This window comes from Gopherus flavomarginatus, chromosome 8, assembly GCF_025201925.1.
Source record: "Gopherus flavomarginatus isolate rGopFla2 chromosome 8, rGopFla2.mat.asm, whole genome shotgun sequence".
Classification (NCBI taxonomy): Eukaryota; Metazoa; Chordata; order Testudines; family Testudinidae; genus Gopherus; species Gopherus flavomarginatus.
In genome coordinates this window covers 76,630,334-76,645,466 of record NC_066624.1, presented here as the reverse complement: position 1 = coordinate 76,645,466, position 15,133 = coordinate 76,630,334, and the positions used below count along the sequence as shown (strand labels likewise).

At 45.8% G+C, this 15,133-nt stretch overlaps 1 protein-coding gene across 1 annotated transcript in view; it reads right to left on the bottom strand.

Annotated features, from left to right (window-relative positions):
• SGPP2 (sphingosine-1-phosphate phosphatase 2) overlaps positions 1-11,302 on the bottom strand; it is an 84,284-nt gene extending 72,982 nt beyond the window's left edge. Inside the window, exon 1 of the mRNA XM_050964096.1 lies at positions 11,102-11,302. Coding sequence (XP_050820053.1) covers positions 11,102-11,290 — 189 coding nt within the window. The 5' untranslated portion in view covers positions 11,291-11,302. The remainder of the gene's footprint in view (positions 1-11,101) is intronic.
• Between the last annotated feature and the right edge of the window lie 3,831 nt (positions 11,303-15,133).

Below are 15,133 nucleotides of genomic sequence, written 5' to 3'. Positions count from 1 at the left end.
TGTGTGTGTGTGTGTGTGTGTGTGTATAAAAAGCTATATATATTTTGATAAGTGTGGAAGGTGCATCCCTCAGCCTCGTGGGAGGTATCCAATGTGATGTTTGAGGTCACAAAATTTGAACAACTTTGTTGGACTGTAGAAAATAGCATTGCAAAGAAGGCTTTCCACATTCTTAAGCACCAATTGGAAGGCAGATGCTTGTTTTGGAAGGAACAAGAAAGGAGTTGAATGATTTATTTGCTCCCTACTTGCCTTGTTACTTCCTTATTGCACAAAAGAACTATTCCTCTGTATTTTCATTAGAGGAGAAAAACAGGTTTTTCCCACAGGCTGAGGGGTACCGAGGAACCTACATTTGAAATGTTTTAGCAAGTCTGATTTTCCTCATTCCTCACACTACTACTGTTACAGCCAAAACATCTGAGGAATGGAAAAAATCCTGTTTTAAGAAAAAATTAGATATACGGAGAGAGATTACAGAATTAGACTAAAATCTCCATCATCCTGATTTCAAGATATGGCCATCAGAAGAAATTTGTGAACTCAGTTGTGCTCCAGACATCTAAAATGAAAAGATCACCAGTAGCATATTTGGACAGGAAAACTACTTGCCTTAGACCAGTGGTTCTCAATCTATTCTCTAGCAAGACCCACTCTTCCAGCTCCCCTCCCCACACACTTTAATGCCTCTCATCTCACCATCCCTTTGTTTTTATTTTGGCAGGGATTGAGTGGAAAGTTGACTGGTCTATTGTGGAGAACTGTAAGCCTGCAAGATACTTCAGGAGAGCCTGAGGAGGAATATATACACTCACCTTTTCTAATATGTCCAGGTGTTTGCTATTTCTCAATTTGTTGGCTTCTTGTGGGTGACACAATGTAACTGTGTAAGAGGATCATCCTCATTCACTGGTAGAAAAACCAGCATGGAAGGCAAAGGTTTGGGGGTGGTGGTTGTTGTGGGTTTGAGAGAACTTTCTGTACTTAAAAACAAACAAGCAAACAATGTTTTGGCTTCAGAAGTCAACTCAAGCTTGAAATTTCACTATGAAAGTTTGTCATTTGCTACCAACTGTGATGTATATTTAGCCTGTGGCTCAATTAATATTGTTCATCTGCCTATCACACAAGGGGTTTTTTCCAATGACAAGTTGAGTGGCACAAGGCAGCAAGATTTCAGAGAAACCAGCAAGGCAAAATTTGATAGTGTCACATTTCCACTTTCAGGTAGGTAACTAATTTATTTCCTCCAGCGTAGTGCAACAAATTTTGTAAGTTCATTGATATGAGTGAGGGGAAAATTGGTTTCCTTTGCAGCTGAATTTAAAATCCTAAATCAAAATTTTTCTACGCTTGGACTAAGTAAAGCTTTAACATGGTTTAGAAAGATGGTCGTGATCCCAGGTAGACTCTCCTGGGCAAAGCCATGTTAGTACCAGGTTAGTGAACTGTGCTTTAATTTTAGCTGTGACAGTAGCATTGATGTGCATTAACTTCATATACAGTAAGAGTGATCCATTGTTGATGATAGTTGTAGACAGCAACATAGGTGCTGGAACTGAGGGTACGTCTACACTACAGGATTATTCCAATTTTTACACAAACCGGTTTTGTAAAACAGATTATATAAAGTCGAGTGCACGCAGTCACACAAAGCACAATAATTCGGTGGTGTGCGTCCATGTACCGAGGCTAGCGTCGATTTCTGGAGCATTGCACTGTAGGTAGCTATCCCGTAGCTGTCCCATAGTTCCCGCAGTCGCCCCTGCCCATTGGAATTCTGGGTTGAGATCCCAATGCATGATGGTGCAAAAACAGTGTCGCGGGTGATTCTGGGTAAATGTCGTCACTCATTCCTTCCTCCGTGAAAGCAACGGCAGACAATCATTTTGTGCCCTTTTTCCCTGGATTGGTCTGGCAGACGCCATAGCATGGCAACCATGGAGCCCGTTTTGCCTTTTGTCACTGTCACCGTATGTGTACTGGATGCCGCTGACAGAGGTGGTACTGCAGCGCTACACAGCAGCATTAATTTGCCTTTGCAAGGTAGCAGACAGTTACCAGTCGTTCTGTACCATCTGCTGTGCCATTGTAAATTGGCGATGAGATGACGGTTATCAGTCGTTCTGTACCGTCTGCTGCTGTCATGGGTGTTCCTTGCTGATCTTCGCTAAGGTCGGCTGTGGGCGCAAAGACAAAAATGGGAATGACCCCCCAGGTCATTCCCTCCTTTATGTTGTATCTAAAAAGAGTCAGTCCTGCCTAGAATATGGGGAAAGTGTACTAGAGAACCAGAGAGCACAGCCGCTCTGTGTCAGATCCCACAGAGATGATGAGCTGCATGCCATTCTAGGGGGTGTCCCTGTAACAACCCCACCCATTGCTTCCCTCCTCCCCCAACCTTCCTGGGCTACCATGGCAGTGTCTCCCCATTTGTGTGATGAAGTAATAAAAAGTGCAGGAATAAGAAACTGAGTTTTTAGTGAGATAAAATGAGGGGGAGGCAGCCTCCAGCTGCTATGATAGTCCAGGCAGGACAGAATCTTTTCTTTAGACATGAAAGGGGTGGGCTGATGGAACTCAGCCCCCAGTTGCTATGATGAGGATGGTTACCAGCCGTTCTGTACCATCTACCGGGAATGACTGGGAGTCATTCCTACTTTTACCCAGGCGTCCCCAGCCAACCTCACCTGAGGCCAGCCAGGAGCACTCTCAGGATGATGAGGACAGCTATCAGTCCTTTTGTACGGTACCGTCTGCCACCGGGGAGGGAAGGGGAGAGGATGGTGCTATTCATTTCCCCAGCACCGTGTCTACCAGCAGCATGCAGTAGACATAGGGTGACATATAAAAAAAAGTCAAGAAATGATTTTTTTCCCTTTTCTTTCACAGGGGTAAAGGGGGAGTAAATTGATGACATATACCCTGAAACACCCCAGACAATGTGTTTGACCCTACCGGCATTGGGAGCTCAGCCAAGAATGCAAATGCTTTTTGGAGACTGCGGGGACAGTGGGACAGCTGGACTCCTCAGTACCCCATCCCTCCCTCCATGAGCTTCCATTTGATTCTTTGGCTTTCTGTTATGCTTGTCGCACTGTGCTGTGGACTCTGTATCATAGCCTGGAGATTTTTTCAAATGCTTTCTCATTTCATCTTCTGTAACAGAGCTGTGATAGAACAGATTTGTCTCTCCATACAGCGATCAGATCCAGTATCTCCCGTACAGTCCATGCTGGAGCTCTTTTTGGATTTGGGACTGCATGGCCACCCGTGCTGATCAGCGCTCCACGCTGGGCAAACAGGAAATGAAATTCAAAAGTTCGTGGGGCTTTTCCTGTCTACCTGGCCAGTGCATCCGAGTTCAGATTGCTTTCCAGAGCGGTCACAATGGTGCACTGTGGGATACCACCCGGAGGCCAATACCATCAATTTGCGGCCACACTAACCCTAATCCGACATGGTAATACCGATTTCAGTGCTACTCCCCTCATCGGGGAGGAGTACAGAAATTGGTTTTAAGAGCCCTTTATATCGATATAAAGGGCCTCGTTGTGTGGACGGGTGCAGGGTTAAATAGATTTAACGCTGCTAAAATTGGTTTAAATGCATAGTGTAGACCAGGCCTAAGAGTGCTGCAGCACCCCCTGGCTTGAAGTGGTTTCCATTATATACAGGATTTACGGTTTGTTTCAATGGCTCTCAGCACTCCCACTATAAAAACTGTTCCAGCATCACTGGAAGCAAGTCCTTCCTTCACTCTTAGCATCATCATTAGTTGCTAGTGTGGACCAGCCCAAACTGATTCAAAAAGTTATAGGAAGTGTCACTGAGGCCAAGAGAGCAGCAGTTAGCACCCACTGTCAGTACTGAGTTATCTACCTACTATCTAGAGACCCTAATGATCTTTCAACACTGAAGAGATGCTATTAGAACCACAAATTCAGGCACCTGCAAAGGTGGCTAGACCCTTCACATCCAGGAGTGCTCATAACTAAACAGTTCTGCCACTAGCACTGAGTGCACCTTCATCAAGGCTTAACAATACATCAATTCACTACATATCCGTATGCTGCCAGGTTCAAGAAAAACTGGCATTGCAGGTGCACTGTTGTAACTGAACCTCCCAGTTCCTTCCCCTGATGCTTAGAGCATTGTATCATCTTCTCCATACAGCAGCTCCTTTCCCCCTTTTAAACAGGCTAATCCTAACCAAGGAACTCTGTCATCATGGAACAGGGCTTATTGGAAACAGACCACGGAATGCAATGCAAATGTTTTTAATGCATATTTTAATACAGTATAATTGGACTGGTGAAAGCCATGGTATTATCTTCTCCTGTAAAATGAAAAATGACATTGATTAGACTCCTCTTATATACTACATAAAAGAGGGCAGGAAAGGAGAGAATGTAGTTTGATATTGCAACATTAAAAACTTATCTTAATATGAATCAGAACTGGTAGACATCAGGTAACTGACTGCAGCAATTTACACATCCCAGACACCTTTCAGAAAAACAGAAGGAACATAGCGACCTCCAATAAGACAAACAACAAAACTGTCACTAAACAATGACCTACACATAGTTGCGCCAGATAAACTAAACCATTTTTAAACCAGCGCAAATCCCTATATGTAAATTTTATTTAGGTTTAAACCTGGATTTAAATTTAGCTAATGTAGGTAGATTTAAATATGCAAGCTACACAGAATCATTTTAAACAGGTGTTTCCTACAAAGGGTTTTGCACCAGATTAAGCTAAATTGTTCTTTGCAGATTTTAATTAAGCCTGGTGCAACTTGTACATGTTTAAACAACACTATCCACCCAACCTTAAGAAATCCTAGATCTCAGTCTTACCAGCAGGTGAGACTCTAGCACTCAGCAATCCTTCCCAAGATGAGTAGTAAGTGTCTTGTAGGGACCATTACCACATCTAGCAAGGAGAAAAGAGTAACTTGTTGGGGTCAGATGACTTTCCCAAGGAGGTCCTTATTCCTCTATACCCATCCTGTATAATCCATTTCTGTGAATCTCTTGAATATGGGGGGAGAATGACATATGAGAAACCATTAATTCAGTTACAAGGCAGAAAACAAACATAAAAGATTAAGACATTCAGTAAAATTACATAGCCAAGCAACTTACCTCCTCCACTAGCAATGCCTGCTGTAATCGTTGCCAGGATTCCAGGACTACAGATATGGTGTTAGGATGAGAAGACAATGGTGTTCAAAGACAGGCAAGAAGATGAACAATGGCCCTGGCAGTGGTGACTGTGATGAGTCCACCCTTCAGTAAAGTTCTAGATTACCATACACTTGCCATTGTTACCAGTGTTTGGTAGTCTGACTTTGTGGCTGGTCCACAGAGGATAGCTACCTATGGCTGGTCCCAACTAACAAATTTAATCTTAACTCAAGTCATAGAGGTCTGTGCTTTGGAACTAAAGGTCCTGTATTCAGTGCCCACTGACAACCCCTCCAGGGAATTGTTACACACATACACCCCTTGAAGAATCTTAGATGCAATTCAAGACTTCAATCCTCATGTTCAAAGTCCTCCATAGGACTGGCCCAAGTTACCTAAGGGACCCTCTCCCCTTATTCTGCATGATTAAAACTTCCCATAACAGCGGCTTTCCACAGAAACAATGGAACCACCAAACTTGATGAGAACAAAAATTGGATACATACCAAAGGGACAAGTTTCCTAAGGAGACACAGTGGCTTGACAATAGCCAAGAAAGGAAAGGATGAATAGATAGCTTAGGCCCCCAATTTTCAGCAGTACTAATCTATAGGTGCTCAGCAGCCCCTCAAGGGGTGGGGGGGAAATCAAACACCAGGTCTCTCCAGAAGCACACTCAAATCTGAGGCTGTTTTTTAAAAATGTGGACTAAATTACAGCAATTGTATCTCTTTGCCCTATCCAGGTAGGGGAGTTTTTCTTTGTTCCTGTTTTGCTGATGGCGAGAAAAAGTGCCACATTTAAGGCCTGAAAGCCCATCATGAAATAAGACCTTATATAGCAAAGTATCTGTTTGAATTTCAAAAGGGTAAGGAAATATATTGGAGGAGGACAGAGGCTAAAAATCTATTGTGTGTTTATAAAAAAAAAGGCATTTCAGATTCCAAAACATAATCCAGCTACCTTTACATTAAGCAATATCTTAGTCTGCAAGTAGTCAATGCATCTAGGATTAACAGATGTGCAATTTCTCCTAGCCCATTCCAGCTATGGACAGATTTCATCTATACTAAGGTCTACTTATGAGACCCCTACTAAGAGTATATCTTTATCAGAGGTCAGCACTATATTCACTTACCAAAAAAAAAAAAAAAGGACAGACAGGCTGCTACCAATATGGAAATGTTATACCAGTCAGGAGTCCCTTAGACAATTAATGTATCTACAGAGTAAATATAGATATCCTTCCAGAGTTCAATGAGATGCCCTTGAGCATCTGTTGAAATGTTAAGACATCATTCATTCAAACCATTTATTGGGGACATTTATAACAATAATTTAGGGATATGTGAGAAATATAACTTACAAGAAATGTAGGAAGAATTTTATCTGAGCTTATCTACAGAAGAAAGAATCATCCAGAAATTGGGACACCGTTGGTAAGCAAAGGGAACCTTATTTTAAAATGCAGTTAGTTTGTCTAGAGCCTCCATTTGATTTGGAATCTGAACACTTACTTGCAAAAATAACATGGGGCAAGTTTTTCAGAGGATTGTGTAATGTTTTTGTGTTCAACTGCCAGAGACTTCAGAAAATCTCATGACTAAACTCCCTACAAGCAAAAAAATTCAGAAATGAATCCTCAGTTAGTCTGTTACACTAAAACCACAAAGAAGTTCAGGAAAATCAGGAACTATTAAAGGTTGGTTGGCCCCAATGTAATCAAGACTAGGGGCAAGTCTACACTACAGTGCTACATCAGCGCAGCTGCACCACAATAGCGCTTCTGGGGAAGATGCACTATGCCAATGACAGCACATTCTCCTGTCGGCATAATTACTCCACCTTGACAAGAAGCAGAAGCTATGTCATTGGGAGAGTGTCTGACTGACATAGTGCCAGTGTGAACAGTGCAAAACTTGTGTAGCTTGGGGGAGGGGCTTTTTCATATCCCTGAGCAACATAAGTTAGAGTGACTTAAGCAGTAGTGTAGACGTGATCATAGGAAATGTTTAAGCACCTCTATCACTAAAGCTCCTCATCTCTTCCAATCCCTTCCAAAGACCACATCCATCTTTAGGTATTTATCTTTATAACACTTCTGCAAGGCTGGGAAGTACTATTAGCCCCATAGTACAGATGGTGAGGTGATGTACCCAAAAGAAAAAAAAATGAGACTTGGCCAAAGTCTCACACAGACTGTAGCAAAGCAGGGAACTGAACCCTGGTCTTCTACATTTCAGGATAGCATCCTAACCACCATGTTATCCTTCCTCTACCATTGTTTTCAGAATCTGAAACAATGTCAGAGGAGTGAACTGATCCATTCATGTCGGTGTGTATTAACTCAGAAAACCAATTATTTTAAATGTCAACATAGTTATAAAACTTTTTTTGACATTTAAAGTAACTTTCTCTGTATTAACTATTTCTGGAAGGGAGGCTCCTATTATAAAGCTCTGCATAATTTACTGTAACTGCAGACCATTTGGCACTACAAGGGAGCAGACTTGGAAGAGTACCATGAGTGAGTCTTCCTGACCCTCCAGTCAAGAAAGAGCCTAGCAGAGACCAATGGGGTAGCTGAGGTCTTCAAAAAGGGAGCTGAGTGCAAGAAGCCTCCAGGAAGAAAAGCCATGCAGGGAGAAACAGCAGACCCCACATATTTAGACTCCAGTGAAAGAAAGCTAAGCCCAAAGAACTAAGAACATGAGTGAGCATACTTGGAACACTTGCACAATTTCAAGTGGGTGAATTTATTTTGTGACCTGAGCTTGAAAGATTACAACTCCAAGTACACACCCTGCCCTTCCTGAATGACCTGTAACAAATCCATTTTGATGCAATGGGAGATAAGCAAGTCATGAAAACTGTACATGCACACTGCACCATGCTCTTCCTGAACTTTGTGTGTGAGATAATACAAATGCATAAGACTAAATACGTACATTGTAAATTTCAATACTTCTCTGCTTTTCTTGCTTGGCCAAGATGAGAGAGAGCAAGGAAAGCACAACCTGTATGCAGCCACACTCATAATGGACAGAGCTGACTAACGTAGACTAATTACACTTTGGGGTTAGCGGCATTGTAGCTACTCCAATGGAGACCTCTAGTGAGTTGTATCAGTCTTGCTCAGTGACCTTAGAAAGTTTTTGCTGGCTGCAATCTAGAAGGGGTCTAGAAGCAACAGGAGTATCAACATCTCTCAATTATAATAATAGTTGGAGGGAGACAACAGCCTTCCTAAAAATTAAGGTAACTTAGACAACATCTCTCCTCAGAATGCTTCTTTTAAATTTAGAATTGGAATAAGAACTTACAAATAACTTCTTGAATTAGTCTCCCTAGTTAGTGCTGTGCACCTCATTGACTCAGGTTCTATTTTTAATTATGAAGTCATCACTCTGATTTTTACTTTAAAAATTCTCCTGTATAATTTGTCATCTATCCCCGCTCCAGCTCTTTAGTTCACTTTTCTGGCTATCACTATTAGGGATTGTGTATACACACATTTGCGCTAGTTTAATTCAACCAATTTAGTTGAAGAAAACTCCCGTGCTGAGAGACTTTTAACCAATTGTAAAATCAATATCCATTTAGGTTGAATGAATTTACAGGAGCAAGCAAAACAGATATAAGCCAAGTTTAGACTGATGTGTCTACACAAAGTTGCACTGATTTAGCGAAATGTTTAAAAATCACACCTTTAGTTAAACTGGTACAACTTTGTGTTTAGACGAAAACTTTATTTACGTTCTATTCTGTTCTCCCCATCCCCCACCTGCTTAACATTTATCATATATCTATATATCAATGACTGGCTTTTTGACCTGATAGACAACCTCTTACTTATGGGGTCAGATCCTGTGCCATGTAAATTTGCATCACTCTATTGACTTCATTGAAGTCAATACAGTTCAGACCAGCTGAGGATCTGGCCATGGTATCTTTCTAACTTCTACATAGAAACCAGCTATATTTGTCTTCTTTCCCAACACCACTTTTTCTCTATAACATCCCCAGTACTTTTCCTTGTTATCCACCTTTCCTTCTTCTGACATAAACTGACAACCTTGGCCATGCTCCACAGATGATATTTTCTTCATATCTTTAAAAAAAAATTGATAAAACGAAAACCAGACAAGTTTTATAAACAGCGGTATCCTTAGGTGATTTGAAGCTTCAGATTCATCAATAACCCCGTGATCTAAGCATAGGCACTATTACCACCTTAATTTCAGGAAGTGGCACTTCAGGGGAACTTTTTACATTTTAGTACATCCTTCAACTTTTCCACATTTGAGGCTTCCTCGGGGGGAATCCCACCAGCAGCAAGTGCCACAACCTTTCTATTTGTTCAGACATAGCCAGCCAGCATTCCATCTGTTTTGCAGTTTGTACACAGAGAGCACTGGTCTCATTTTCTGCTTTGAGCTGTACAGAAGTCACTGCTGTCTTTGATCAGTTTGTATTACTAGAACATTAGCATGGCAACAAACAACATTGTCCATGGCAACAAACAACAGCATAAACACAAGAAAGCAAATCAAGAAAGCAAATCTAAACTCTAGGTTGGAATCAACTAAGAATCTGATCATACAATTTCAGATGTCAAATTCATTTACTCGTGCTTGTTTTTGAAAGTCACTAGCATAAACAGACCTAGCAAATTATAAGAATAAAGTTTATTTTGATTTAGAAAGTAGTTTGCAACAATTATACAAGGTTTAATATGTACTTGTGTCTGGGTAGCTAGTGACTGCAAGAGTCAAATGACAGTTTTACCTTATATGTACAAAACTAAGTCACTGAGAGAAATATTAAAAAGCAAATTTCAGTTGTTGTACAAAGAGCCTGATCCTGCAAGCTTAGGTCTGTCATAACTCCCATTGACTTTGGCTAAGTGAAAGCTGAAGGTTCTTCCTAACAGTGTCTGTATTGGTAAATTAAAAATCTTCCCATGTGCTCCTCCTTGATTTACTCAAGCTTGAATAATTGTGATTTTTTTCCTCACATTGTTTTCCATCCACTTGCAAATTCACCACCTGTTTCTCCAGGTAAGTTTATAGGAAGGGTACAAAAAGGTCTCTTTTTTTAATCTAACAATTGCAATCTTAGGCCCTGATTCAATAACTGGATCCATACGGAGAGCCTTTATGCCCACACAGAGCCCCACTGAGTTCAAGGGGGCTGCCAAAATGAATGTGACTGCAAGATTTAAAGAGGTTACACCCTTTGGTATCAGTGTGTGTAAAGTAGAACTGATCAGACAATGGAAACACAACCAGAACCTCTTTCACTTTCATTTGAAATTTCATTTTCTAACTGTCTGACTCACTCTTGCTTTTAGTGACCCCTACAGTCCCTCAGGACCCCTTTCCAAAGTTCCCAGGCCCTCAGTAAAGCTTCACCCTTTTAAATCACAATGAATTTCTGCATCCACCTACACAAGAATAAAGTACCCTCTAACAGCACAAGGTTATTAAGGAATTCCCCTAAGGGTACAGAGCCCCCCTCCCCCTCTCACGCTCTTTGGACTCCGAAGTAAGGAAGGGAAAGCAGAGAATGAGATCAGTGAAACACTCCCCTCCCCCCAGATTGCAAGAGAAATGAGATGGGGGAATACAGAAACCCATAAATATCCCAAAGCCACTAATGCACCAGGAAACGGGGGAGGTGGTAATGGGAACGCTCCCCGGTCCCCTTTACCCCACTAGGGGAAGTGCGGGTAGAGGGGGGATGAGAAGACGCTGCTGAGCCTGCCGGGCTGGGGCGGGGGCTTCCCTGGTGCCTGGCTGGGGAGTTACCTGCGGCTGGGGCGGGGGCTTCCCTAGTGCCTGGCTGGGGAGTTACCTGCGGCTGGGGCGGGGGCTTCCCTGGTGCCTGGCTGGGGAGTTAGTTACCTGCGGCTGGGGGCTGCTCTTCACACCGTTGGCCTCTGGCAGCCGCTGCCGGGCGGGGCTGCCCCGGGGGCAGGTGTCCCGGGCCGGGACATGGTCCCCATCGCCAGCTCCTTCCTCCGCGGCGGGGAAGAGCCCGCAGCAGCGCTGGAAGCGGGCGACGAGCTGGGAGCTGCGGAGCACCTGGGCCATGCTCCAGGGAAGCGAGCGCCTGAGCTGTCTGCGCGCCCCGGCCGGCGACCGCGGGTCACGGAACAGGTGCAGCCGCCTGCCCCGGCCCGAGCTCCGCCCTGCGCAGGTGGGCCTCCCACGCCCGGCTACAGGGCCGATCGCGGCGTGCCAGCCCCGTCCGGCTCCGCACAGGCGTCAGCGCCCGCGCCGCACTCGGCGTGGGGTGTGTGCGCCTCTGGTTCAGACAGCGGGCAGGGCGCCCCTGCGAGCCCCCGGCCCCGGCACTGGGGTGTGTGCGCCCCTCTGAGCCCCCGTGCCCACCCCCATGGGGTGTGTGTGCCCTTCTGAGCCCCTGTCCCCAGTACCAGGATGAGTGCGCCCCTGTGAGCCCCTATCCCAGGTACCAGGGTGTGTGCGCCCCTGTGAGCCCCTGGCTCCGGCACTGGGGTGTGTGCGCCCCTCTGAGCCCCCGTGCCCACCCCCATGGGGTGTGTGTGCCCTTCTGAGCCCCTGTCCCCAGTACCAGGATAGGTGCGCCCCTGTGAGCCCCTATCCCAGGTACCAGGGTGTGTGCGCCCCTGCGAGCCCCCGGCACTGGGGTGTGTGCGCCTCTCTGAGCCCCCGTGCCCACCCCCATGGGGTGTGTGTGCCCTTCTGAGCCCCTGTCCCCAGTACCAGGATGAGTGCGCCCCTATCCCAGGTACCAGGGTGTGTGCGCCCCTGCGAGCCCCCGGCTCCGGCACTGGGGTGTGTGCGCCTCTCTGAGCCCCCGTGCCCACCCCCATGGGGTGTGTGTGCCCTTCTGAGCCCCTGTCCCCAGTACCAGGATGAGTGCGCCCCTATCCCAGGTACCAGGGTGTGTGCGCCCCTGCGAGCCCCCGGCTCCGGCACTGGGGTGTGTGCGCCTCTCTGAGCCCCCGTGCCCACCCCCATGGGGTGTGTGTGCCCTTCTGAGCCCCTGTCCCCAGTACCAGGATGAGTGCGCCCCTGTGAGCCCCTATCCCAGGTACCAGGGTGTGTGCACCCCTGCAAGCGCCCATTCCAGACTCCAAGGTATGTGCGCCCCTGCAAGCATCCGTCCCCGGCACTGGGGTGTGTGCGCCCCCCCCGAGCCCCTATCCCTATGGGGTGTGCGTGCCCTTCTGAGTCCCTGTCCCCAGTACCAGGGTGGGTGCGCCCCTGCGAGCCCCTATCCCTGATACCAGGGTGTGTGCGCCCCTGTGAGCCCATCTCACTCCTGCCCCCGTCCCAGATTTGGGTGTGTGCGCGCCCCTGCGAGCCCCCGTCCCAGACCCCAGGGTGTGTGCGCCCCTCCGAGCCCCTATTCCCAGCACTGGGGTTTGTGTGCCCCTGCGAGCCCCCATCCCCGGCCCTGGGGTGGGTGCGCCCCTCCAAGCGCCTGTCCCTGACCCTGGGGTGTGTGCACTGCTCTGAGCCTCCCCCCAGCGCACAGGTATACGTGTGCTCTCCCATCTTCCCACCTTCCCCCACACACACCTGCGTGTGCTCTTCTGAACACCAGTGGCTGGCCCTGTCAGCCCCAGCCATTCTACACCCTCTGAACCCCAGCGCCTCTCCCTGCCCACAGGTACATGCACCCCCTCTCACTTCTGTCAGTGCTGATCTTCACTCCTCACTCTCCTATCCACACAGATGAGACAACCTCCCGCTCCCACACACACACACCCCAACGGCCACTTTCAGGTCAGGGCAAGACAAACTTCATACAGTTTCCCCTTTAGACCATCAGTCTCTCAGTTTTTCCTGAGTTTTGTTAGAACTGGTCTCCAGCTAGCAGCTAGTCTCCTGTATGTGCTGTGAGATCCTCCAGAGGGCAAAGGAAAAGTGGAGATGCAGCTTAAGTACCAGTGTTGCAGAGATGTAAGTAAAGTCTTGGAATCTCTCCACCTTCCTAAGAGATCTCATGTTGATGATGAAGAGGAAGGGAGATAGGCTGCATGTGAAGACAAAGAGAAGTAGTTGCCCATAGCTACACTCTGAATCCTGGTAGAGAAGACTTAGGAAGTGGTTATAGGCAATTGTGCCAAAATTGAAGTCTTGTGTCCTGGCTGATTCATCGTTAAGTATAGATGATTAGGTAGCATCAATAGTGGGGGGAAGCCACAGTTACAGGCTGTAACTTGCTAGATGTAACTCTTCCTGGATGAGGTCTTGGCCATAGCTATCCATGCTTTTGTCATGTCCAGACTAGATTATTGACACTCGCTCTATCTGGCACTGAACAAGGATGCAATGCAGAGGCTCCAGCTTGTATGGGAGGTAGTGACTGCATTATTAATGGTACAAGCTGCTGTGAGCACATCACCCCTGTGCTCTTATCCCTTTTGAGCTCCCAGACTGTTTCCATTGCTCAGCAAAAGCTTTGCTCCTGATCTTCAAAGCTAACAACAGGTTGAAGACTGAGATACACCAGTGTCCAGGCTTCTAATCATAACTGCAAAGACTGCTGTGCTCCTCTGGGACTGTGCAATTTACAGAGCTCCAGCATGGTAGCTGGAGATAAAGTATTTTTGTTCAGCGGGGTTTGGCTGTAGAACAAACTTCTAGAGGGGATCAGACTAATCTAGATCCTGACCACTTCCAGAGCACTCTCAAAATCTTTGTATTTGACAAAGCATTTCTACCACAATGATTGAATATACAGTACCCAAGCAGAGAGAGAAGAGAATGAACCCCCTTGCATTTCACTGAGGAATTTACCTGAAATACACTTAGTGATGGATGTTATAGAAAAAACATAGAGAGCTGTATGTGTGAGAGAGTCCCAGGCCACAGTCTGGCCCAGTATGTCTGCCTCACAAAGATATATCCATACTCCACTCCTCAGCAGTCCTAGAACCTCTCCATCCCGACCACGAGATGCGTACACTCTGCAACAATTCTGACAACACTCTGGCCTCACTCTGACCTAGAGCAATCCCATCCCCATACAGGTATGTTTACCATATCTCCCTCTGATACCCCAGGATCTCCCTCTCCCTGTCCAGGCAGGTGCACGGTCCACCCTACTCTGGGCCCAGCATTAACCCTCCTCTGCACATGTATATGCAACACATTCCAGCCTCAGCATCTTCTCCCTCAAACAGGTGTATGCTGGTCAGCATCCCTGTGCTGCACCAGTGTAACATCACCTACATTACACCTAGGTCTGTCTGTTCCCCACAGTAGCCCAGGGAAATATTAAGTAGAGGGGTGTAGCCTAAAGCTAACCAGCAATTAGGCACTAAATCCCTTTGTGAATATTTGTGACCTTCTGGGTTCCCGAAACTGAGACACCCAGGGTCTGATCATTAGAGGTGCTGAGCTACCACAAATCCATCTGAAGTCACTTTCAGGTAGAACTGCATTTTGAATAGTTCATGTGTACTCATCTGCTCTCATGATTAAAGAGTTCAGCTTGCTTGTCAGCATGATTTCCCATTGGCTTTAGAGTGCAGGAAATCCATTCAGGCATTATTATGTGTAAAGGCAGGTGTTATGCAAATGATTTTTATGAAATGATCTTTGAGGCTGCATAATACTTTGGGTGCTTTCATAAATATCTGGGAAAACTGTTTCCCACTGCCTTTTCTCTCTTTAGGACTCAGGAAACCTCTGTGGGGTGGAATACATCTGTATTTCTCAATTCCAGATATAGGGCTAAATTAATCCCCGAGTGACTTCAATAAAGTTGCACCAGAGATGAATTTGCCCCATATGTTTATGACTGTTTCTTCATATTATAGGAAATATCCTCCAGCACATTCCATTCCCATTTTATCCATCAATATGAAAAACGTTGTGAAAAGTTGTAAACATATTAGTTTCAAAGGGTGAAATCTCAGCCCCACTAAAGTCAATGCA